Below are 26,558 nucleotides of genomic sequence, written 5' to 3'. Positions count from 1 at the left end.
GCGCGTGCACGCGCCTGTCTGGAGAAATAAGAACATGCATAGGGGAGCAGAGCTAGAAAGCACTTGTGCAGCACGGGGGAAGACAAACGGAAGCTGGAGACTCAAAAACTCCAGCTAAGGCAGGAGGGGCTAGCCATGTTTTTACAATCCTTTGGCTTCTACAGGCTGGAGGTGCTGCCCCTTAGTAATCATACAAGGGATCAAAGCAAAGTATGCTGAGAAACTGCAACTCTGTGAAGTCAGGGTTGGTGCACAGGTGGGGGGGAGAGGAGGAGAAGAGGCCTGAACACATTCTTATGGGCGAGAGGCTCTTGAGCATTGCAACCCACCAGTGAGGGATTCAAAGATAGGAGTCAGGCAGCTGCGATGAGGAGAGAACCGCCTGATCAATGGGGCATCGTCAGTGTGAGGATGAAGCACTTTGCAGTTCTAATCTAGAGACAATAAAAAAATAAAATAAAAAAAAAAAACACACACACACCCTTCCTCTTGAGACTCAGTTTCAAGCAGTGTTGCTTCTCTGCTCCACACACAACCTGATGGGGGTTGTGGTGAAATGACATTCCTGCTTTGGCTTGGGAAGATCAAGTCAATGGTGGCGGTGCTGGGAGAAAAACCTATACCCTGGCTGAAGTAGTGATGGGGACAGGTGAGGTACAAAGCACAAGCTATACACAGGAGCTATTTGCTGCACATATTGGAATAGATCTCCCTCAGGTTATTCCCACGGCAATATGCCTGGAATATCTTTTATAAATTCTCTAGTCACTTGATGCAGTCTTCTTCAGATAGCGAGTAACTCAGGAATTCAGACTACATGGCCCACAGAACATCCTAGCTTCTGAAAATGCCCACACTTATCAAGGCAGCCTAATGTACAAAAAGCTACAGGCAAAGTTTTCACATTGGCGAGAGTCCAATTTAAGGGTGTAAATACTCTGATGCCTGTGCAAGGTGGGGCGTGGGGCATAAGCCACATCCAGGTATGGGAGTGAGGTTCTGAACATCTGACCGTAAGTCACTCGTTCCTGTGTTTGGTTATATTCCTACTGTGTCACACTAAGTGACCACCAAAGATGGGAAAAGGCTACAGAGAACTAGTTCCTAAAGCAAGAAGCTTGTATCAACGCAATGCAGGTCTTCCAAAGATCCAGGGCAGGGCTGGCCCAGGAGTTTGTGCAGGTCACAAGGAGTCAACAACTTCACCCCTGCTCCCCTAGGTAGGGGCAAAGCACAACAGAAGCCCGAGTGCAGGAAGAGGGCCAGGAGGCACTAGCGACTGCTCAGCCTTCACCCCCAGCAAAGATGGTCCTAGTCAGGGATGATAAAGAAGAGGGAGTCCTGCAGACGAGTGGTGCCGTCACTGCACTCTGAGGGGCAGACATGCCCACCTTTGAGGCCATGCTTCAAGAGCTCCCACTGAGGCTGTCGTCCACACCAGCTCCCACCCAGGGTGCCATCAGTGTCACAACCGCTCAGCTTTCAGTCTGCACAGTTTGACAGCCACGGCCATAAACCCCTGGAAAGGAAGGAACAGTGCAAAGCCCTCAACAGCCGCAAACCTGGCATTGCTGCTCAGCATCCCACTAATGCTGTGGTTACACGGACTTGCATTCCTCCATTGACGTAGCCCACCAGCTTATGGGGAATAAACCATTCTGCGTATGAACAGCAGGCTGGGACACATGCTCCATGGACAGACATTCATCAGCCACCTTAACTCAGCATTTTCACACTTAACAGAAAATTTTTTTACCCTAATTTAGGATCCCAAGTTTGTTTTTTGTAATACTTCCAAGTTACCGATACTTATTTACAACTTGATCCAAGTGTTCTGTCTGGAAATATAAACAATGGCTGCACAGTGCTATGAAAATATTAAGTGCTCTGCTTGCAAGGTGTAGAGGATTCCATTTCCCCCAGAGACTGTACTGTCCATCTCTTCATCTCCACAAAAACCCACCGGTCGGCGATCTCTTGAGGTCAAGGATGATATCTTTCACAGGTTTTATTTTTCATGGGATGGAGCAATTGCCCTTTAAGGGGAAATGAAAGCAATGTTGCTTTAAGGATGAGGCATGCCGGGAGTTTTCTGCAAAGTATAAGGCCCAATCTCTGAGAGGACTCAATCTGATGCAGACTCCAAGGACCCGCAGGGGACTGGGACATAGTTCAGAATCTAGAGATGTATGTATATAAAAATAAAACTCTGGGGCAATCTGGTCCAAATGGGTGGAGATAGATGTATATCTTTGCAGCTGGATTGGAGCCTGATAGACTTCCACCTCTGCATTGTGCGTGATGAATCAGAAACCCCAGCAAAGTTTCCGCTTACAAAGGAATACTCACCGCAGCATCCCAAGGAAAGGGGCAGAAGTGGCACTTAACCAGTATCAGACGACGTGAGCCCGGAGAGAAAAGCTCTGCAATCTAAGCACCTGCTCGGCAGCTATGGGTTCAAGGCCCACCAGAACCAAGCTTAGTCCTTATACAGCTGCAATTTAGTGCCTGTCTTTTGGAGACCACCTTTACATTAAAGCTCCTATGGCACTTTTCACAATGGAAGGGGTCTCCCCTGGTGACTTTGGCCAAAACCTCCCTTCCTGATACACTACACTCCACACCTGGCACCAGCTGCGTGTCACTGAGGCATTTCACAGCTTATGGCTCCTTTGAGATAGAAAGTGCCATGTTCACATTAACCCTGCCTTCCCTGCACCCACATGACGAAAACAAGTAGAGGGCTCCATGATAGTAGAAAATCTGGGCTACTCTTACAAGTATGCTGAGGAGACCAGGACAGCCAGAGCCAAATCTCTCCAGAAATGGCAGACATTCACTTTCGCTCTCCTGCCACAGAGGAAGTGACAGCAGACATGGGACAGGGCAAAGGCTGCAGGGCCATACACAAGTGTCAGTCAGACCACAGGACAAGTGGTATCCCGATATGCTTCTCAGAACAGCAGGCAAGTGTGGTCAAGCTACACTCCTCCCCTCAGCAGTCCTGCACTGAGACCAATTACATCCACCAATTCTCTTTCGGCATCACGTGAAATGCAACCTCCACACACAGAGAACACAAGAATGGCCACACTGGGTCAGACCAATGGCCCATCTAGTCCAGGATCCTGCCTTCCAAGTAACTGGTGCTACAGAGGCAACGGACAGAAAAGGGCAATTTATCGAGTGATCCAGCCCGTTGTACAGTGGCAGCTCCTGGCAGTTAGAAGTTTAGGGACACCCAGAACACGGGGTTGCATCCCTGGCCATCTTGGCTAACAGCCACTGACAGACCTATCCTCCATGAACTCATCTCATTCTTTTTTTTTCTTAAGCTATATTTTGGCCATCACAACATCCTCTGGCAAGGAGTTCCACAGGCTGTCTCTGCACTGGGTGAAGAAGAATTCCTTACGTTAGTTTTAAACTGCTGCCTATTCATGTCACCTGGTGACCCCTAGTTCTTGTGTTACGGGAAGTGGTAAATAGCATTGATTGGAGACTCACCAGCAGTCGGGCAGGTTGAGAGTAATGCTGGCCTGGATGCTGGCTCCAAATCGCAGGTAACCCAAGGTCCCCAGGCTGATGTACAAAATGGTGACTATGGCCATTCCCACATACAGGACCACTGGGAAGTGTCGAGGATTCTTCATTTTGTTTTCCAGGGGGAGCACCTGGGAGGAGGAGGAAGAGGAGGAGAAGGAAAAAAATTGAATTCATTTCCCTACCCTTCACCTCCATGGGTTCGGAGTCTAGCACATCACCTCTGAGCAAGCATCTTCCTGGACGGGGCTGGCTCGGGAAGACTCTTTGGGTCCGTAACCCATAGTCAGAGGAGACCCTAAGCAGCAGTGAGAAGCAGCCATGGCACACAGTGAACTGCTGCAGTTTAGCCATTTGCTAACAGTGCAGCAGCCACACAGGACGAGATGTCCCTGGATCACAGGGAACCTTCCCCACCTATGCCATGTTGCAACAAGACCCAAGGAAAAGGAGCAGGGAATCATGTGACTGTAGAGACTAACCAAGTCACTATGCTGCAGAGGAGTTAAGGAATTGGGAAGGTAACAGTAGGGTGAATGCAGGCCCAGGGGTGGATTACATGGTTTAAGACTCTGGCATGAGGTATCCAGACTCCTAGGAATCATATGGTCAAATTCTAATGGGGTCAGCTCATTCCTTCAACTTTTCAAAAGAAGAGGAGAGTGCCGCACAATGTACCATAGCACCAAAAGCCCTGCTGCTACCTTCTGTGTGCGGTTAGACACCCATACCATAATCCGTCCCCCTTAAATCCTGCTCTTGGGCAAGATTTCCTCTGTTGCATCAGCTGGTCACCACACTCCACTCCAGAGGCAGGCATCATCACCATCCCCCTGTCCAACCCAGTCTCCCTGCACTGCTGGCTCTCAGAGAGCTACTGGCTGGGATTGCTGGGGGTGGGGAAGAATTCTATGGCATAGGTGGGATTAGTCTATACTGGGATGATAAAGTTATATTTTAGTTTGTCCTATATCTAGAACTGTTAACTGGCTTAACTACCTTTGTGAATCCTGTAGGTTTCCATTCCCCCACTTCACAATAAATGGTTTCAAGAGACCACCCCCCCTCTTCCCTTAATAGATAAAAAAGGAACCCCCCTCTTGCGTTCTTCCTCATTCCTTAAGACTAACTGGCTTTACCATGTCATGTCCTGGTGAAAGTACCAGCACTGCACCCCTGTAAGTTATACATGAACTTCACTCAGGATCTACCAGAACGCCATTAAACTCATGTACTTTCTCTGTACAGCCTCGTCTGCTATTCTCATGCTTGGGCCGCAGGTAATGTAGCTACTAAAGGAGTTGCGTAGGAGTTAGCAGGCATCAGGTTTTATTTACAGGAAGCTACTATGCCTTCCCTACTTTGTAAACACAGTGCAATCTTGAGTAATTTTCTATCATCTGCAAATTTTGCCACCCCACTGTTCACCCCTTTTCCAGATCATTTATGAATATATATTGAACAGCACTGGTCCCCATACAGATCCCCGGGGGGGAGGAGGGGGGGGGCTCAGCTATTTACCTCTTCATTGTGAAAACTGGCCATTTTATTCCGACCCTTAGTTTATCATCTTTTAACCAGATCCTGATCCATGCGAGGACCTTCCCTCTTATTCCATGACTGCTTACTTTGCTTAAGAGCCTCTGGTAAGGGACTGTGTCAAAGGCTTCCTAAAGTCCAATTTCCTTTTCCCACTAGACCACCCTTGTTACAAGTTTGTCGACATCCTCAAAGAATTGTAATAGATTTGTAAAGTGAAATCTTGCTGTGAGACCTGTTCCCCAACAAATCATGTTCATCTGCAGGTCTAATAATTCTGTTCTTTACTATAGTTTCTACCAGTTTGCCAAAGTTAGTTTTTCCAGTCTCTAACTGCCAGCACTGCTTCTGCAGTGAAGCCTTTTTCAAAAGGAAGTTAGCTATCAGCTGGGCATCTAGTACAGAGGCTGATTGAAGCAATAGGCTAGTAGTTTTGCAATTTCACATTGGAGCTCCTTCAGAACTCTTGGGTGAATCCCCTCTGGTCCTGGGGACTTGCCACTGTTTAACTGATCAATTTGTTCCCAAACCTCCTCTATTGACCCCTCAGTCTGGGAGACTTCCTCAGGTTTGTCACCTAAAATGAACGGCTCAGGTCTGGGGTTCCCCCCCACATCCTCTGCTCTGAAAACGGACGCAAAGAATTTATTTAGCTTCTCTACAATAGCCTGGTCTTCCTTGAGGGCTCCTTTAGAACCTCAATCACCCATTGGCCCCAGAGACTATTTGGCAGGCTTCCTGCTTCTGATGGACTTACATTTTTTTCTATTGGTATTTGTGTCTTGAGTTAGTTGCCCTTCAAACTCTTTCTTGGCCAGTCTTATTCTTTTACAGTTGATTTGTCAGTGGTGCTTTTGGGTTTTCAAATATAGACTTCTGCGATCTCCCTTGATAGCGGCTATATGTCTTAGACTCCAGTGGCTTGTAAAGAGGGTGCACCAACAGGGCACAGAAGCACAGCTGTTGGAGCAGCAAACTAAGCCAAAGAAAAAGCTTTTGTTCCCACCGCCCCATGCTTGCTTTACAGTTCTGTGCAGTGCATTTTGTCACTACTCTGGTGTTTCAGATAAGCACTAGATAAGTTCCTGGAGGGTAGGTCCATCAATGGCTATTAGCCAGGATGGTCAGGGACGCAACCCTGTGCTCTGGGTGTCCTGAGCCTCTGATTGCCAGAAGCTGGGAGTGGACAACAGGGGATGAACACCACGATGATTGCCTGTTCTGTTCACTCCCTCTGAAGACCAGTGCTTTGGCCACTGTCAGAAGACAGAATACTGGGCTAGATGGACCACTGGTCTGACCCAGTATGGCCATTCTTATGTTCTTAATGGACTTGGTGCTTCTAGCTCATGTGTTTATGCAGCCAGGTAACACAAAACTGAAGACAGCTGTCCTCTTAGAAAGGGAGCTCTGGGAAATAGCCTATGACGTTTAACCAAGAAAATAAAAGTGCTCCACCCACCCACCTCCTCCTCCTCTTCCACATCAGCATGCTGCTCTATTTACAGCACCTACTAGGAAGTAGATAAACATAATTGGCACCACCGGAAATTAAAGCGAAACCACTGCAAGATAGCAGGCTACTCAAGTGGAGGGAATAGACCAAGCAGTCCAATCTTCATGTCACTTTGTCTTTTCTGTCTCCAGCAAGGCAGCTTTAAAACCCAACCCGGTAGAGATATTCAGGGAAGCTCACTCCTATAGGCCACACAGGTAGACCCAAGGTCTTTAAGTCAGAACACCAGCTTTGAAAGTATTAGATCTGAAGAGGAAGTAATTGAACAATTGCTGCTTTAGTATAAAGGTCTTTCAAGATTTCTTTAAAGGGCTCGATACCCCTGCATTCCCCCAGTAGCAACGAGGTTAGACGGAGGGAAGCTGTGTCTGTGCAGTGACAGTCACCCAGGTCAAACATTTGGCTTACAAGCACAGAGAGAAATCTCAGCACATACAGAACACACACTGCAGAGAGTCCACAGAGCAGCTGGTTCTTGGACTGCCTACAAGCCAACACTTACCACGCCGATACCTTCAAAAGCAAAGATAGCCGTGCCAAAAAACAGAGGGTAGGTCTTCCAGCCGGCTACGAGAGGCAGGTTGCTGGGATCCGGAATGCCCTAGAAAAGAACAGCTTGGATTTAAATGCAAGAGAGAAACCGAGGCCTACTCCAAAGGTTTCTTTTCTGTGGCACTTGCTCAAAGTTTCATCTCACAAGCACTCAGTGAAAACATGGAGTAGAAAGCTCCTGAAAGCAGGTGTACACCCGGCATTGCAAGAGTGGAGTAAGTTTTCCCCTGTCCAGTGTACCTAATGCTTTAGCTACAGTACCGCAACTACTCCAGTGTACACCCCCACTCCTCGACCTGCAGCAGCCCCGTAAGAGTAGTTCATATAATGCAGGGGTAGCCAAACTGGGGCTCTTTTACAGTTAAAGTGCAGCTCACACAGCCTTCCATGCCCCCCGCCCCTGCCCGATTCTCCACCTACCAGACTTGGGGCAGGGTGCGAGCTCTGGGCTTCTGCCCTGCAGCAGGGTGGTGGGTCTCACAGCTTCTGGCCAGTGGGAGGGGGGCTCTTGGGGTTCCAGCCCTGCTCCTGATCCCCAAGACACACATCCCTCCCCTATGAGCCAGGCAGAATCCCCTAGACCCCTTCCTACCCCGCCGGGCTGAAGCCCCGAGCAGCACACCTGGCTCTCAAACATCTGGAGATCATCATATGCAGCCCCTGTAGTGAGGTCTGGAAGGTGTCAGGAAGGTCTCTAGACTAGAGAGGCATTCGGGTTTGGTCTTCACACGTACCGTGATGATATACCAGTTTATCATGAGGAGACTGCACAGCATGGCGAGGTTGGCCAGCATGGAGAAGATGGACAGGAACTTGAGATTCTGTATGTACACGAGCAGCACCAGGAACGGCAGCAAGGAGAGGATGAACAACCGGGAGTCCATGGTCGGAGTCAGCACCGTGGTTTTGTTGGAATGGCAGTCATTGGTGGTGCCATTTGCTGCAGAGATCACCTGAAGGGAGGAGCCAAAAAAAAAAAAACCCCAAAACCCTGGATCCTGAACTATTCTCTGTCATAACTTGAACTTGGCAACCGAGTCGCGTGGCTGATGGCGAGTCCTAGCCACACAGTTATGGTCTCACAATTTAAGAGCTACACAGTCTCTCTTTCAGAGAGGCTGCATCTGCAAAACTTAAATACTGCAAGTTCTTTTAATAACCCAGGGAGGGAAGGGGACATTTAACAGTGTTTTCACAGGAAAAACCATGAACTTCTATAGCAGCTTCCATATGAATTTTATCGAGCTTTGTAAACACCAAAACGAAACTCAGACTCCCAAGCAAGACGCGTTATGGTCCCTGGATGGGGAAAGCGAGGCGTAGCAACTCAGACTTGCATCGAGGTCATACAGCACGCATGATGAAAAGCTGGGAACAGAGCCCAGTCCTGTGCTTTAGACACAAGAGCATCCACCCTCTGCCATGCTCACAGATCCCGGATCCTCAAAGACACTTGAGAAAAACACCTTGCCTATCACGTCAAGCGTAAATCCGTCAGATTGCTGGACAGCTGAGCTAGGATTTCCAAACAAGTTGCAGATAACTCTTTTTAGCCAACCCATGACTAGTCTATTAAAAAGATCGCAAAGTATATTTTTGTAAAGAACTCAACATGCACACACACGCTGCATAAAGCAGAAACAGCCTGTTCCTTTTTATGCCACATCATGATTGGATTAAAGACACTTTGGTGTTAGCATACAATGCATTACCCAAGCTGTAACCACTCCTGGGGTGGCGAAGCATAGCACAAAATATAAACACATATTGTGCAAAGACTTAATGCTCAAGATCTCATAGGAAGATTACCTTTACCATCATGTAAAAAGAATGCCCCCAAAATATGGACTTCTGAAACCAGCAAAGGACTTTTCCCCCACTCTCAGCCAGTAAATAAGCAAACATCTAAACTCCATTTCTAATGGTCTGCTCCTTTGTAGCTCAGCCAGCATTGGAGCTCCGAGATTGGTCCATTATTAAAGCAACATGAAGGGTTCCCAGAGAAGGAAGCCTGCCTCGAAATAGCAGTGTCAGCCGGTCAGTGAACTAACAGCTGGCTGCATTTGTCCACCTGCCCTCTATTCACGACTGAGTATGACATGGTCTGTGAGGTGAAGGAAAAACAGCCCATCATACAGAGAGCAGTGATACAGAGCAGCCACTTCACATACTAATTCACTACCCTGTGGAGAGAGAGACAGGACATCTCCAAAAGACAGAAGGCAACGTAATGCTGGGAAAGATATGAAACCCCCAGCAATTCATTCAGGTGTACTCTCAAATGTGGTGACTGGGAGATCCCCTCCCTCCTCTCTCCACCTCCTGAGGCAACTGGTTATCTTGACATTACGGCCCAGTTCTTTGGAGCAACCTGAGGTTGTTCTCTCCTCTTCCCCCCTCCTCTCAACTCCACCCTTTTCTAGACGAGTAATACTTTACACCGATCTGAATAAAACCCAGCTAAGCCTATTTCCAGCATTCTCACACTCCCACCAGCATCCAACAGATCAAAACACTAGCTGAGCTGCTCCGCATCTGTGGATTTCTCCCAGGAACTCAGCCCCCCACAGAGTGTTTATTAAGTAGGCACGACTGCTGATGCAGTCTCCTTTCCAGTCACTTTATTAAAAAATATAAAGATACATCACAGCATCAAGGGAGCTCCCCTAGAAAAGCTCCCCTCATGCTGCGGAAGCAGGTGGGCAGGGTCTCCTCAGACACTTTGTGGACACTTAGCAGCGCTCCCCCAGTACACTGCCTGGCTCAGAGAGTGGGGCACAGTCAGCTCTTCAATGCTTTCTTTTTATGCCCTGTCTGCTGGATTCTGGTCATTTAGAAAGGAAGCGGTGACTGGCATGGGGAGGCATGCAGGGAATTCCCAGCTTGCTTTGAAGTTTTGGAAATGCCTGTTTCTAGGCTGTAATATTTTGGTCTAATTTCAGTTGCTGGGCTTAGGGTGTAGGTGCCAGGTGGTGCTGGTAATGTGTGATATACAGGAGGTCAGCCTACATGATCTGATGGTCCCTTCTGGCCTTAAACGCTATGATCCCTGCCCTGGGAAGTCTGCCGTCTGGAGAGAAGAGACCTTATTAATTTGTTCCTGTTTAAAAGGGCTCTCGTCAGCATCATTCTACAATAGGAACCTCCCCCTGAAACTGAGATTGTCTCAACAGGAGCTTCTAGGGACTACCATTCTGTCTAGTCCAATATCCCATCAGATTGGGATCAGTACCAACAGTTTTACAGGAAGGTGCAAGATTCCTGCAATAGCCCATGTGGGATAATCCCCTTTCCCTCTTAACCCTTGAGGCTTGGAAGCATCCAAAGCCAAGGGATGTGGCAGGCAAGTTTTATCTAGTGCAGATTTTTTCCCCAGATTGTGGCCTTAGTTCGCTCAGTGAGCGTGGAAGACAAGAGGTCTAGCAGCCATTTATCACCTGTGACAAATACATGGTAGAGGGAGGTTGTATCTATCACTTTCCCACTTTGCACAAACGCAGCCGGGATATTGATCTTTGCCTTTGGGCTGAAGGGTTTATTTTCCTGTACTGCTCTAGTTATGGAAGTAAGACTCTTCTCCCTGGGTTTGGGTTTTAGTTTGCAGGAGGAGGAACAATCTGAGCTCCTCCCTCATCCCAAATCTGGAAGAGACTTTTTAAACAAGAACTCCCCACCCCCTTTCCCAAAAAAGCCAAAAAGTCTTACCTGTTTCAGATTGTCAGCCAGAAATACGAAATACACACAGCAGAACCCCAGCTGGGTGAGAATCAAGAAAAATCCCACTATGTACCTGGGGGGGGGTGGAGGAAGAAGACAGAAAGTATTTAAAAAAGAATCATTAATGCTAAAACCATACAGCCTGCAAGACACGGACTCATGCTAGAGGTGCATCTTTTAATCCTAATGCTACACCAACATTGTGAGCAATTCCTTGGCTAGGAGGCTGCAATACAGAGCTAGAGGTCAAAGGGTGACCCGGATGGCTTGCTTTTGATGATAGGAGGAGGGAACATTGCCAGAGGTAGAAGCTTCCCCTCTCCCTCTGTTTCACCAGGGAGCTTGCACAACAGAAGGTCCTTTGTGTCCTCTCAGACCTTTTTAAGGCTGCTCCAGCAACTGTCAAACTAAAATGTTCTGGGAAGGTACCAGGTGGAAGCTCTCAATGCGGAGACAAGCCAGTACCTGGAACAGGCCCATCAGAAGAGCTGCATGCAGAGAAAGGTGTGTGAACAGATCTCAGCTATGCAAGAGTGGTTTCCAACCGCTGTCTCCGCAAAGGGATAAGATGGGATCCTGCATCTTATGCTTAAAAATGCCGCTCTCTCTATTCACCTTCTCCACACCATCTCTAATTTTAGAAGGGGCTTAGTTTCCTGTGCTAGACATGGGTATCTGACAGTGTGGCCTCTAGAGATTTAGCCCAAGAGACCCGTAAAGGCATCTCAAAAGATTGTGGCCAAGGAGGGGACATTATCTTGCAGCTTGGAGAGGCGCAGAAGCAGAGTTTACACTGGGTGGGGATGAAGATCTGGACCCCCAAAAGTCATAGATTCCAAGGCCACACAGGACCATTGTGCTCTTCTAGTGTGATCTCCTGCATAGCACAAACCACAGAACTGCCCCAAAGTAATTCCACAAGCAGATCTGTTAGGAAAACGTCCAGTCTTGATATTAAAGTTGCCAGTGATGAAGAATCCACCCCAAGCCTCGATAAGTGGTTTCAATGGTTAATTGAAGAGTGTCCCTCCCCACCCCCAAGAGTTTGGATTGCCCGTTCCGTGGAAGAGACCAGCACCACCCACTGTAAGTACAGCCCTGCCGTCTGGGAGATTCCGCCACTTCTCCCTCCTGCGTTCAAAGAGATCTGTTCCAGCAAGAGGTGTTACAGGCTCTTGTTGCCCCACAGAAGCACTGCCTCACATACGGATTGTCAGTGTGTGTAACAGGCACACTGCTAACGTACGGACTTTGGCAACACCTGCAAGGCGGTGGAGTTACTGAGATGGACGGGAAGCCTTTGAACTGGCAGTTAAGCTTTCTCGGTGTCCAGCAGCTGACAGAAAGATGTGCTAACATGCAACAAGGTAATTAGCATTATCTGTCCCTTCCTTGCTAGGCTGCGGAGCAAATGAGTTTCCTTTTCCCACCCAGATATGTACACTGAAGTACCACACTGCCCCTACAGCACCACAGCTGAGCATATGAGGAAGGATGACCTCTCGCATTTCAAGGCAATAAGCACAATCCTTTCAGCAAGACAGACTCCAGCATCCTTCCAGGGGTGTCTACAAGCAACTGCGGAGCGCATAACAGTTGTGTTTGGCTAGAGCCTGGCCAGACCCTAGCGCTTTGCTTTGTGCAGCCTCTCCCAGGGTAAGAAAGGTGCCACGCACAAAGCCAGGCTCCCATCAGAGTGGGACAAAGCCGAGAATGCAGATGTTGTGTCCCCTGAACTGGAAGAACCGGTTAAGTCTCTTATTTTATTCACTGTTTGATTAGCATGTTTTAGAGCCCAGCCAGTTCTTCCTCTCCCAGTCCAAAGCCAAAGCAAGAAGAGAACACAGTACCTTCCCCAGATGGCGTGGGTCCGAAGCCAGGTGCTAGGGCTAGCTTCCAGCCCGTACATCACAGCATCTCCATAGTCCACAAAAGGTCTTTGATATCTGAAGGGAGAGGAAGGCGACACTGGTGGCCCAGTCTACTTTCAGAGGCACACATCGGGGGAATAACACAAGATTGCTGCTACTGGATGCAAGTCTGAAGATATTTCTGATTGGCAACTGTTAGCCCAAGGTCCCCAGACTTTTTCCATCATTCCCCCCGCGCCACACAGGCCACAGTCAGGACCAGAGCCATGGCTAGGGCCAGAGGCTGCAGCCGGGGGCAGGGCTGGAAGCAGAACGGAGCCGCGGCTGGGGACGGGCTAAAAGCAGAGGCGCGGTGGGGTTCGGCAGCAGGGGCAGAGGCCAGGGCCGCAAGTGGCACTGTAGCTGGGAGTCAGGGCCACAGCTGGGGGCACAGCAGGGCCAGGTGGTTCTCCCGTGGAGGTTGACCCAGGCCGTGCTGCACCTCCCCAAACAATCGTCTGCATCCCCTAAGCGGGCACACCCCATAGTTTGGGGACCACTGTGCTAGGCCATTGTAAATAACTCTCATGCTTCTCTGTTGAACCCAGATACCATATAATGGAGATGGAAGCTTCAGAAGCTTGTGTAACCACAAGCAATAACCCCACAGTATCTGCTCAGAGGAAGATGGGAAGCCACCCAAAGCAGTATGAGCCGGGGACTCGAACCAACAGACAAGGAGTGGTCCTGGCTATACTGGTGCAAGCAGGGAGATAATCCCCAAATCAATCAGGCCACGGGAAGGGAAAGTGACCTTCTCCATTTTCTGTTTCATTCTTTAATACTTCCCCCCTCTGCAGCTCTTCCCAATCAGTGATCTCACGGCACATCCCAGGTGTCAGTGATGTGCACCTCTCAAGACCCCTGGGAGGTAGGGAGATGTCGCCACCCCACTTTTACAGGTGGGGAAGCAAAGGTGGAGAGCGATGAAGTGATTCACAAAGGAGTCGGCAGAACCAGGAGAGCTTTGATTCACTGCCTGGTGGTGACAGTCTGAGAGATCAAGGACTGGGACAACACACACAGTGCTGTCAGGTGCACTGCCAGGCTCAGCACTGGGATAAGGGGGTGTACTATGACATCGGGACCAAGGAGCACACTGCGTGAGTGACTGAGGGCCAGGAATGGCACGATCACGTGCTGTACACACTCGCCTTTATAATAGCCTCTCTCCTTACCCCCAGTGTCAATGTTACTCCCCATCAGCTCTCTCTCTCAAACAGAAACTGACCAAGCCCTCAGAAAGTCTGTGTAACTTACCTAACCTGGTAGCTTGCAAAAAGTCTCTTCCCAATATGAAGAACTTGGTGCAACGCTCTGCGAATCTGGTTACAAGATTACAAAGGCAACATCCTCTCCAACCCTCTACGCCCACCATGCGCCACCCCCAGGGATTCAGGAAGGAGAGCTTTCTGTCCACAGGTTGCACAAGGGCTTTCAGCACTTTGGCATACTTCAATTGACAGAACGCTGCCTGAGGGCTTTAAAGGACTTGTCACCAAAGAGCCCTATTTCTAATGGGCTCCATAAAACTAAGACAAGGGAGTGCTGGGGAGGGGATAGGAGGCCAACCCCTCAGGCCCGACAGCAGCGAGGGTTTCTCTTACTTGTTGCAGAAGCGGTGAGCGCATTTAACCAGGATGCCCATACAGTGCACTGCGGCAATTCCCATCACCAGCAAACTGAGCGGGCCCAGCTAGACAGCAGTAGGCAGGGGGAGAGAGAGAGAGAGAAGAGCGCACTTTGATGGTTAAAACGAGAACTGCAGGGCTGGGTTCACATTAGACAGCAACGTAAAGATAGCTGAGAACACAAGCGTGGTCCTGCCTGCATTAGACAAGCGTACCAAGGAACCCATGCAAAACTACTAACACAGTGGGACACCCATCTGATCCTGGAATCAGAACTGCAAGGGGGAAAGCTCTAAAGGCAGAGCCTGAATCCTACAATGCTGGATCGTTCCCTGTAGTACAGCACAGTCCCAGATTTGGGGCAACCTCACGCCTGCGGACTGGTGGAGAGCAGTGGAAGCCTCAAGCGAGGTATGTTGGCTTTGTCTGATGGCAAAGCTCCTTGAGTGGCTTTACAGAAGATGGATGATATTTAAACCTCACAAGGCACCAGATTACTAGCAAAATCAAGGGGGAAATGGAACCGCTGAGGTTTGACTCAGTGTCAGGATCCCCAGCATCTCTGGAGCTCCAGAGGGAATGGGCAGAAGGGCAGCCTGCTCCCTCCACAGGTTCTGAAGCTATGCGCTGTATGGCCTGTTCTAGATACTGGCAAGATGAATACACCTGTATCAGTGCCTGAGGGTTATAGGAGCAGCTAGATTCACAAGAATGTTAATAAGCAAGCAGGCTCAGCAGCACCTGACTGCTTACGAATGCAGTTCAGAGTGAGGTGCTTCTGGGACAGCATTAACACCCAAGTTCTCCCACCTGGGCTAGGCGGAAGTGTTGTCACACAGCAAGGCTTTAAGTACAAGTGTAAGTCATGACCTAATTACTAGGCATCGAGAAGAGCCAGCCTGACATTACACAACATGTTTTCTCAGTCTAGATAAGGGGGTGAGAGGACACCTAGCAGCCAGGGGCTTTACAATCACTGGTCTAACCGCAGCATTGCAAAGAGACCTGCTAAGGGTCGCTGTACAATTGGCAAAGAGCACCAGGCCCACAGCTCTGGAGCGTTCAGCCCTCTGTTTGTCTACAGGATACAGCATGGTGACCAACGCATGGGCAAACCTTCCCCAAAACCCTGTTTCAAGCCCGGGCAGAGGAAATGGGACCAAGAGGAACACAGCAGCGAAGCCCTGCTGATGCCTTCCCCCAAGGAACCAGCCCGACACTGCAACTCTTCACTCAGGCTTCTGAACAGCCAGCCACTAGCCGTGCAGTCACTACTGACCTAGCAGGAAGTGGAACCAGTGATGTAGGGCTGGACGCCTTCTAGTCTATGACTAATCCCAGTAGCCATCTAAGCAGGAGGTGCTAGACACCCAGAAGGCCTGAGTTCAAGTCAGCAACATGCCTCTGTCTAGAAACCAAGCAGGAGCCCCGCCCACAATCGGAGTGGATGCCTCCGTGCTATCAAGGAAAACGCCGTCTTACCATGATGCCAGCGTTTTTCACAGCCAGGGGCAGTCCCAGCAGGCCAGTGCCAATATTCCCTTTCACCAGGTGGATCAAGGTTTGAAGCCATCTGCAGAGGAGAAGATACAGAGACGGTCAGGAGTGCCACAGGACATTCTAGCCCAAGTGCAAGCCTGCCAGCGTACTTCAGCCCCAGCCTCCCCGCCACACGGCCACTCTAGTCCTAGGCTGCTCTGGAACAGAGATTGCCAGTGGTTGAGAACAGAAAATCCCCTGGCAAGATCTCTGAGTGGCGGATATGTTTGCCAGAGCAGCAAGAAGAGCTCAGCACCTGCAGGTCTTTGTAAGCCCAGCTGCCCAGCAGGTGACAACGCAGCAACTGATACCAAATGGGTCCGTGAACTCAAGCGTCCTGCACTGCCTTTCGGGGAGATGCTGTGTAGCCCCAAGCAAACTCTGCAGGTCAGGAGCTTCCCCATTCGGCAGTCTGGGCACCCAGGCTGTTAAATCATTTTTTATTACAGCTGCTTCAATGTTAGCTGCCCCAGCGGGTGCCTTTTGCTTGAACTGGGAGCAAGGAAGATGTGGAGACATTACTGCAAGCATGCCACTGATTTGCTGTAAATTCAGGAAAGTCATTTGCCTTCCCCATTCCCAAGTCAGAGCTGGCTGGAAAAAAAGTGGCAGAGGAAGGGGTGGGGAGAAGAGGGAAATCCAAAGCTGCTTTTAAAAAAAAAATAAGATGCTGCCTCTGAGTCAGGCTTCACAGAGGAAATAAACTGCCTCCCCTCCCAAAATAATCATCTGCTGAGACACAGCATCTGTGGAAAGTACCCGATCTATCCACACCTGGACTGAGCTTACAGCAATCCTGGCGGGTGGCGCACTTGCTCCCAGAGACCTGTACAGACAGGCACGAGAGAGTCTGCAAGGCATGTGTTCTGGCTGGAGTGCTTTGCTGACCACTTAAGGATGCTTTGTTTAACAAACGACCGTCGTTACCTTTAATAGCCCTCCCTATGCACAGCTAGCAGGGAGCAAGGAAAAAAAAATTCTCTGGCTGCAGTTTAAAAAAAATAAACCTTCCCTCTGCTTATAATAGCTACAGAGAAGCAAATTAATAATCTTACTGGTTTTTGGATTCTTATCTTTCCCACTTCGCTGCCACTCATATCATAGCTTCCTACTAAGATTTCAACCTTAGCGTTCATAAACTGAGAGGCTAGCATGAACCTCTAAGCTTAATCACCAGCTTAGATCTGATATCGCTGCACCAGCCAATTTCCACTGTTTGGCTCACTTTGGTCTCCCAAAACCTTCCCTGGGGAACCCCAAGACTCAGAGGCTCTGAGCCTTACACAAGGGAAATAAACCATCCCCCCCCGACTTCTCCCCACCCAGAATTTCCTGAGAGTTTTGATGCAACCTCTTTACATCACAATACCAAGAAGCATGTCTCCTCTTCCACAAAGAGACAACCAAAGACAAGGAAACAGAAAAGATCTCTCTCTCTTCCCGTAGCTTCTTCCCGCCCTGGGACACTAGGAGAGTTAAACACGAGAGCATTTCCCCTCCCCCGTCTTTCCTTTCTCCCACCAATTTCTGGTGGGTCAACTTGAAAAAAAATCAACAGGTCTTAAAAAGCAAAACTTTTAATAAAAGAAAGAAAGAATGGAATAGAATAACATGTTGTCTGTAATCTAGATGGTAAGATACAGGGTTTCAACTTATAGAAAATGAATAAACAATAGAAAGGGATAAACAGCCTTACCCCAAAACAATACATTTAAAGTACTTATAGCCAAATACACATAAAGACTCCACCAGCCAGATACACAGAGTCAAATACTTTTGCTACCTTTGTACTTACAACTGGGAAACAGAAGATTAGAAGGACTGAATAGATCCTCTCATAGCTGAGAGAGCACAGAACAAACGAAGACCCAAGACCAAGAAACCCCCACAATATTCTCCTTAAGCTTTGAAAGTCGGTTTTCCAGATTGGTCCTCTTGTCAGGTGTTTGGTTCCCTTTGTTAACCCTTTACAGGTAAAAGAAACATTAACCCTTAGCTATCTGTTTATGACACTCCCCCCCCCAAAATAATCATCTGCTGAGACACAGCATCTGTGGAAAGTACCCAATCTATCCACACCTGGACCGAGCTTACAGCAATCCTGGTGGGTGGCACACTTGCGCCCAGAGACCTGTACAGACAGGCACGAGAGAGTCTGCAAGGCAAGCCATAGCTCTTTACTGGTTACACAGCACGTTTCACGCCCAAATGATCCCAGAGCATCTTCTGAAGAGTACAGTGGCGCCGTGGTGGCCAGCAGCTGAATGCAGTGCCCACTCTCAGTAACGCACAGGCCGCCTGCACCGACAGAGAGAAGAGGTGGTTCTGAACCAGTCACTTACGTTGTCCCATTGCTCTCCCCGAACCGCCGGTAGGCTGATGGAGCAGCAAAGCTGTTTATGCCTTCAGGGGGGCTTCCGTCAGGGGTAGCCTCTGTGGAGCTGTAGTCGTTGTAGTCCTCGCTGCGCAGCCTCCTGGTGGACATAGTGGCTGTGGAAACAGTCGTATCAGGAACTGCTGCTAACTCTATGCTCCCTGCTGGAGTCACTTCTGTGCTCCCTCCCTGGAGTTTCTTTGGCTCAGCCATGGTCACAGGACCAGCTCCCTGTGTTATTGCCAGGGCAGGCTCGCTCTGGCAGGCTATTATAGGGCACCACCTCACCAGCCTGCCCAGGCAGTCACAGTGTCGGCATGCCTGAATGGAGCCTCCAGACCAACCAGAGAGCTTAGGCCTGTGGAGGGGTCAATACAAGTCCCGCACTCCTCCTTGAAGCTAGACACACCCACCCGAGATGCACCCAGCAATTCCTGCGGGGACAGATCACTCGGAGGTGACCTGCCCAGATACTGAACACCAGATGACACTGATGTCTGTATCGCTTCTCCCAAACAGGCTGGGTATGCAGAGCAACCAGCCCATGCAAGCTGGCAGCGCACAGCCCCAGAGATCTCCATCTCCTTGCAGGTCACCTTTACGGAAGGCTGTTGACAGGTGCTCAGAATGGAGGGTCCTGTACAGGCTAAATGGTGGCTGTAATACTGGCCAACCAGTGAAGAGATACTGATTGGGTGCAGGTGGACAACTGACCCCCCAACACATCCAGCAAAGTTCCCAACTGTCTTTCATCTATTTCATCTTGGTATTTTGAGATCCGTGTTGACAACAAGCAGGCCCCAACCCCCATTGCCAGGGCCAGCTCCAGGAATCTTTACCCAGGGTTCAGGACTTCCCGTCCCTCCGCCCCATGAAATCAGGCTGATCAAGTTGGACTAGGGGTTTAAACTGCTTTCTGGACAAGATCTAGGCTGACCAGACAGCAAATGTGAAAATCTGAACAGGAGGAGGGAGGTAATAGGAGCCTATATAAGAAAAAGACCACAAAATTGGGACTGTCCATATAAAATCAGGACATCTGGTCACCCTAATAAGATCTGCTAAGAGAAAACAATGGTGAGGCCTTCAGGAGCCTTTCTGCTCGGTCAGTGCTCTAGCAACTGGGTGCCCTACAGAACCGATAGGTTATCACTGCAAAGGAAGGCCTTTCTCCTGGGGGCGAGCCAAGAAACAACCAGATGCTGAATTCCAAGATTAAGCCTGGAGAGTCTCCAGATGCCTTTGCGCTCTGCATGCTGACTGCAGGCCCAGGCACTACTCCTCCCCAAGCATGATGTTTGCTGTGTCTTAAGATGGCAAATGTTCAAAGCCTGTAAATGGAACGAGGAAGCTTTGGAGGTTTGCAGGAGGACTGGGAGGGAAGACATGGAAATCCACCCAGCATCTAGTTTTACTGCTGCTGGCCCAGCCCTCAGAGCAGCAGTTCCACGTGGGCTGATAACACCAGGCAAACCTAGAGACAAGTCAGCTGCTGGGGTGACCAATGGTGGCAGCCCTACAAGCAGTAGTAGCAACTGGCTGGAAACCTGCCGTTAATTTGCAGAGACACGAAGAGAGAAATAGGCTTTAATTACTGCTGGGCTGATCCAGGCTCAGTTTCCACTCCTACCACAGGAGTGTCTCAACTCACCTTTAAGTAACAAACCACAGGCAGAACCAGCAAGCACCACAGCCTCAGAGATATGCAATATACTTGCATGGAAGTGTGTGGTACCATGCGGCTCTGAGAGACTCCCCTGGGCACAAGGGGCCTGCCTCTGCTCCGACTGAAGCAATTGCAAGACTGCAGTGAAAGCAGGTTTGGGCCCAGAGCAAACAGCCATTCAAGTATTTGCTATAGCTTCTGGGCTGGTCAGGGAGACGCTACAGAGAGGGAGAGAACAGAATGGGGAAAGAGAGGTACAGAGAGCGGAGGGAATTGCTAGAGAGAAGCAACAAGGAGAGAAAACAGAAAGCAAGGCCCAGAGAGAGATAGGACACAAAACAAGGGATGGAAAGATGGATGGATGCCTGGCCTTGGGGTTACACCACTGGAGGGGGACTCAGGAGTCCTGGGTTCATGTTTCTGGCTCTGCAACACAGTCATGTGACTTGCCCAAAATCCAAGCCTTGGATCCCTATTTGGCAAGCAGGGATCATACTCTCCTCTGACTTGTCTGTTTAGACTGGAAGCTCTTTGGGGCAGCACCTGATTTGACTAGGGATCTCTGATGCAAATAATAAAAGGACAGAGGGAGAACAGAAAAGCCAGCGGAGACAAGGCAACAGAGTCAGATACAACACATGGGGGCACAGCAGGCCAGACAGGAGGACAGTTTGCTTCCCCAGTGCTGGGAAGATGAGATGAGGGTGGAAGGTAACCTGAAGAACGCTAGGGAATTTCTACCAAGCGTAACCCCCTGGGCTTTCAGAGCACCAAGCTCTTCCAGTTCCCCTCCCACCTATCCAGCCACTTCCCAGCATTCCCTTCAGGACACCCACCAGCTCCTGGGCCCCTCCTCTTCTTCCATACTCTCCCCCACGGTAACCTCCTCTTCCCGGCCTGGGGTCTGTCTTTCCAACACTGGTCAGCTGGCACTAAATGGTGAGCAGTTGAGCTCCCAACAGTCACCCTGCCCCAAAACATTTCTTTGCCACTATGACAAGTCCACTGTCCTCCTCCCTCAGGATCAGATGCTCCATCATCTTCAACTCTTCATTTTCCTTCTGAACATCCCAGCTGCTCTCAATAGCAGCACAGCAACCAAGGGTTCTCTGGAAACATGCCACATTTGCTTTTTCAGGCTGGGAGCTATGACAAGAGTAAGAGGAAAGGCAGGAGAAGAGAGGCATAGAAACAATCTTACCTAGCAAGCCTCACGCAATACGTCCGAGAAGAGCTTGCATGTCAAGACCACCACGAAACAGGGATAGAAAAGCATGGCATCTTCCACCCGGTAATTATCTAAAGAGATCTTTGATGTCAAGCTTTAAGATTCCATATTGTAAGAAATCCAGCAAGCAGCGACCTCAGCTTAGTAACTGCCCCAGTGCCTCTAAAATCTAGTCTCTGAAGTTTGGCAACTTAGTAGACTGAGGAACGGAGGGAGTCATTGCTCCGGCTGGAGCCAAACGTAGCACGGACAGATGTCCCACAAGCTTCCTCCTACACAGCCGTGCACAATGCTATTAAATCCTGACCTTAAAAGTATAACCCCTGCTGTTCCCCTCCTGGCTCCCCACACTACTGGGAGTGCACCCCACTCCCAGCCTACTGCTAGCCCAATATATGTTGGACCATAAACATTCTCTCTCTAAATGCTCTCAGCAAGTGATCGGCAGATCTCAGTTAGAATTGTAGCTGGAGGAAAGCAAGACTCTGCATATAGACTATTTGGATAAAGCACATGTATTAACCTGCTCCTCCACTACCTGAGACAGCAGTCACTCTTAAGAGGTTCATTTCAACCCAGAACCCTTTGCTCCAAGGTAGTCAATCATCTTATCCTGTTGCAGTCTCCCTGCGGTTAGAGTCAAGTCCACACTCGGCACGCTGTTGGAAGTTTTACAGCCATGGAAAGTACATACTAGAATGATGATGCAGCTGGGAAGCTCAGGTTCCAACTGTCCTTCAGGCTACTTTTCTCCTTCCTTAATCAGCAGGGCACCTATTTCTGTCTCACCTGCAGTTAGTTTACATCAGCCCCTCCTGTCCTGGAGACCCAAGTGGTTTCCTTCTCATTCAGAAAAGGTCCCCTCAGACAGGGGTGTTCTGCGAAGGAAGGGAAAAATAAAAATAAAAAAAAAAAGTCTCTCACCACACTGTGTCCTCTCTCAGTACTGCTCTTATTTCTGAGCAAGCTTTAACCCTGAATCAGCTGACACAGAACACGCCTTGCGGGTCACCAGAGTGGCCTACAGGAAGTTCATTGCACCAAGCTGCGAGGAAGGCAGCTTTGAATTGAGGCGAGGCAGTCACCTAAAGCTAGCACACTGCTGCAGAAGTGCTGCTTCTAGTTTCCATGGTAAAGGCAAGATCTACTGCTCCACAGCAGCATCTAAGAAAACTGCATGATCCCCCTTCTCAACAGGGAGGGGAGTTTTGCTGAAAAGACGTGTGAGCCACGTTATCAGGATGGGGGCGGGAGGACTATTCCTAGAGCAGAGGTTCTCAAACTGGGGGTCAGGACCGCACAGGTGAGTCACAAGGTTAATACCTGGGGGGGGGTGTCACAAGCTGTCAGCCTCCACCCCAAACCCTGCTTTGCCCCCAGCATTTATAATGGTGTTAAATATATAAAAAAGTGTTTTTAATTTATAAGGGGTGGGGTCACACTCAGAGGCTTGCTGTGTGAAAGAGATCACCAGTACAAAAGTTTGAGAACCACCGTGCTAGAGGTTAGAGAGAGGTGTAAGCATTCATACGAAACTAACATCATAGTTCAAAGGGCCAAAATCCACTGAAGGCTGGGATGAATTTATCCTCCAAAGCGTTCGTTTAAGCTTCTGGCATTAGGTGAATGAAGGAGAGAGGCTCACACAGAAAAGGAAGTTGAATAATATTCTGCAAGGCTTCGAGAAGGGACAGCACGGGGAAGATAATTGCAGAGAGAAAGCAAAGCCTTTGGGAAGGTGCAGGCTTGTGCCAGACCCCACCATCCCTAACCCAAATAATTACCTCCCCTGCATAGAAAGAATGAAGTGAGTGAAAAACATAGATGCCCAATAGAAGAGCAAGAAGCAATCTCCTTCATGCTTAGCTCAGCTTCAACCAAGTCATTAAAATGGGGTCCTGCCCAAAAGGTAATTAGCATAATTTCAAATCCAGTCAGTAATACAGCTTGATCCCCCCAGCTCTTGGGCAGATTCATTTCCAAATTCTACCCATGCCCACCAAAACAATTGATGATATTTTTACAAGCAGCATCCTATCCACTCTCAGAACAGGCAGATGTAAATGGCAGTGGCGAGGGAATTGTTGGTGTATGTACTGTGAACAGTAAAGACAATTGTCAGCCTGGGGATCAAAGAGAAACTCTTCCAACAAAGCAATCTGACTGTAATTACACAGCAACCAGCTGCACCACCTACTCTGCATGGCTCATCTAGAAGCAACCATTAGCGGAGCAGGAGCCTGACATGCTATTTGAGGCTCACATCAGGGATGTTCTCTATACAAGAAACAACATAGTTATGTTATCCTGCTATCCAGTCAGCGCTCAATTCCTCCCTTGAATTTTCCCAGAGCACACCTCGCTGCTCTTCTCTTTTGAAACCCAGGCAGATCTGCTCATCGTGACTTGACATCTCCATTTCTGGATTAAAGATTGCACAGTAGCAAGAAGCACAAGTGGTCAATTTCCATGCAATCAGCAAGAAGGAGAACCACTAAGACAGTTTGGAAAAGCACTGATAGGAGAAAGAGGGTTTCCCTCTTATCCATGCAGAGAATGTTCTCAGCTAAAAGCAAAAGCCACCAAGTTATTTCCTCATCACTTACAGAGAGTCAAGACAAGAACATTCAGTCCCTCCTTTGACCATACAGGCAAGTTTACCCAAAAACTGTCCCTCTGAAGTCACTGGGGCTACCAAGTGCATAAAGATAAGCATGTGTGTAAGCATCAGCAGAGTCTAGCCCTTTGAGGTCAGGATTCTACCTCCAGAATTGAAGTGGAGGAGCCATTTCCTCCATTATTATGGGTTTTCTCCTTGTCTAGTTTGGACACGGAAGGCTGAGGGGCTGATATTGCTTTCAAAATTAAGGTGCTGTTCAGGTCTCTGGAAAGACCTTCATAATTTGAATTCTGTGTCAGATACCAGGGCTCTTTTCTGTCAGTATTCTCCTGTGAGATGACGTGCAGCACCAATGCTCTGAATGCCCCTCCAAATTACTCACCCTCCACAGGCAATTTGTATTTAGTAAACTGCCCTCATGATGCCAGCTTGCCCATGAGTGGGGGGCTCTGAGGCACTGACAAGCATTTCCCTGTAGCTGCTCTGACTTTTCCACCTGACCAGGGACTTGAACCCTGGAGCCTCAGATTAAAAGTCTGATGCTCTACCAACTGTAGGTAGTTTGCTTTGCCCCAGCCTGACACACGACTCCACCTCTCACTGCTCCACAGCATCTCCAGATGATACTTAGTATCTCCAGTACAGAGAATACTTAGTGCAACTTCGGCTAATAGACATTGCCCACTACTTACTCTTCCTCCTCCTCCCCCAACCCCATGCACCATATAAATGGGTCACCTAGGTGTATGGTCCACTTTAACTGGCACTACCAAGCACAGCCCCTCTGCAGGGTACATACCACCTGGTTCATACTTTCCCCCCAACATAACCCTTCCCTTGCACAGTACAACACTCAGGCTGTCTCACTGCACCTCTGTTCTGCTGCGTGCACCTGCAGCCCCAGATTCATCCCCACCCTGGAGGTGGCTACCCCTGGGCTTTAACCCTCAGTGCAGCCTCTGCCTCCACCCTGGTGCCTGCAGACACCTGTTGCCCCGTCCAAGCAATTAACACTGCAGAGGACTCCTGAGGGTGCACTGTCCCCTTGCAGCCTCAGGCAGGCACTCACACCCATTCCCCCAGGGCAATGCCCCCCATGCACGCGCCCCCAATCCCCGGGCAGCGCCCCCCATTCACACGTCCCCCAGGCAGTGCCCCCCATTCACACACACACTGAGCAGTGCCCCCCACGCACGCGCCCCCAATCCCCACGCACTGCGCCCCATTCACACGTCCCCCAGGCAGTGCCCCCCATTCACAACACTCTGGCTTAGCAGTTGCCCACGCACGCGCCCCAATCCCCACGCACTGTCCCCCATTCACACGTTTCCCCGGGCACTGCCCCCATGCCACGCCGCCCCCCATTCACACACACGCTGAGCAGTGCCCCCCACTCACGCGCCCCCCGGACAGTGCCCCCGGTGCACGCGCCCCCAATCCCCGGGCGGCGCCCCCCGTGCACGCGCCCCCAGCTGAGCGCTCACCGGCAGCTGCCCGGCGCTCACCGGCCCCGCCCCTCCATCTTGCTTTTCCGGGTGCCGGTCACGCGACGCCCAGTCACGTGACGCCAGCTCAGCTGACTCCCTCTCCCGCGGCGCTCTCACTTCCCCGCCCCGCGTCTCCAGCCAGCGCGTGCGCAGCAGGAGGTTGCTGTGCCCCCTGGCGGCCGGAGCTGGCATTGCGCAGGGCGAGCGAGCAGGGCCAGCCGCAGCCGCAGCCCCAGCCCCAGCCCCGAGAGGGCTCCGGGAGCAGAGCCCCGGCCAGGCTGCTGCACGGCGCTGGGCCAGCTCAGGGCTCCCTCTGCTGGTTCCCCTGCCTGGGGTGCTTGCAGGGGGGCTCCCTGGCCGGGCTGGTGCCGGGGGGCTGCTCTCGGGCATGTAACCCAGCCCTCCCTGCAGTCAGGGGGAAAGGCGCATGCAGCATGCTCCCCAGGCCCTGCTGCTGCTGCTGCCGCCTCCCCATGCCTGGAGGGAACAGTCAGGCCTCAGCCCGGCTGCCTGGGGCCGGGGTTCATCTCTTTGCAGGGTTGGGTCTTTGCCCACTGGGGTTCGAGAACCTCAAGGCTTCGTCGTTCCAAGCTTTTCCCCACACCCAGGGGTCGGGGGGATGAGACACGTCTTTTGTTTGGCAAGGAAAGCTGAGATCCTGCTGGGCGTTGGTGTGACTCCAGGACCTGCTCCACAGAGTCACGACTTGGAAATGCTGTTCCCCCTCCACTGTGGGGGGACAGCTTGGAGCCAGAACTCGACAGAAGGAGAAATACCCACTGACAACGTCAGCGATGTGTTTCCAGGAGCTGCAGGTTTAGACTGCTGGGCCTATGAATCCTGCATCAGCCTCTCACCTAAATGCTGTCACTCCAGCGCTCACGTGGCTATAACAAAAGCCACCACTACACTTGGCATGTTTCACTGTCAAGGGCTCAAAGAAAGGAGCGCGCACCACGGACACATATCCAGCCTGGGGCCTGTGTCTGGGGAATACCAATGATGGGTTTTGGGGAGGAGAGCATGCACAGGGCAGCCTGGCTAATGGTATGTTCTGGGCAATGCTGGTCAGAGCCTGAGTTGCACCAAGTGACACCTGAATCGGAGAATCTGTGGAGTAATGACCCTGGGGCATGCGTCAGAGCAGGGGCACAGTGGTCTGGGGAAATGTCTAGTAAGAGCAGCTGCTGGGAAATGCTGCCCCATACGGGGAAGTTGGGGGAGAATTCCTCCAGG

The 26,558-nt window shown here is 50.2% G+C and overlaps 1 protein-coding gene across 8 annotated transcripts in view; it reads right to left on the bottom strand.

Moving 5' to 3' along the window:
- Window positions 1-25,402, bottom strand: part of LOC116819771 (proton-coupled amino acid transporter 1-like) — a 45,214-nt gene extending 19,812 nt beyond the window's left edge. For 5 of the 8 annotated variants that reach the window (XM_032771760.1, XM_032771792.1, XM_032771785.1 and 2 more), the window contains exons 1-9: window positions 25,320-25,402; window positions 18,290-18,437; window positions 15,891-15,981; window positions 14,385-14,473; window positions 12,718-12,813; window positions 10,856-10,940; window positions 7,885-8,103; window positions 7,101-7,199; window positions 3,508-3,674 (exon numbers count right to left, since the gene is read on the bottom strand). In XM_032771760.1, coding sequence (XP_032627651.1) covers window positions 3,508-3,674; window positions 7,101-7,199; window positions 7,885-8,103; window positions 10,856-10,940; window positions 12,718-12,813; window positions 14,385-14,473; window positions 15,891-15,981; window positions 18,290-18,432 — 989 coding nt within the window. In that variant the 5' untranslated portion in view covers window positions 18,433-18,437; window positions 25,320-25,402. Of the gene's footprint in view, window positions 1-3,507; window positions 3,675-7,100; window positions 7,200-7,884; window positions 8,104-10,855; window positions 10,941-12,717; window positions 12,814-14,037; window positions 14,103-14,384; window positions 14,474-15,890; window positions 15,982-18,289; window positions 18,438-21,188; window positions 21,926-23,239; window positions 24,506-25,319 lie in introns of those variants that run through there. The other 3 variants (XM_075068188.1, XM_032771776.2, XM_075068186.1) reach the window with 3 other exon arrangements.
- Between the last annotated feature and the right edge of the window lie 1,156 nt (window positions 25,403-26,558).

The sequence above is a fragment of the Chelonoidis abingdonii genome, chromosome 7 (assembly GCF_003597395.2).
Source record: "Chelonoidis abingdonii isolate Lonesome George chromosome 7, CheloAbing_2.0, whole genome shotgun sequence".
Lineage (NCBI taxonomy): Eukaryota > Metazoa > Chordata > Testudines > Testudinidae > Chelonoidis > Chelonoidis abingdonii.
Note: the sequence above shows the minus strand (reverse complement) of the source record. Positions and strands in the feature narration are given on the sequence as shown.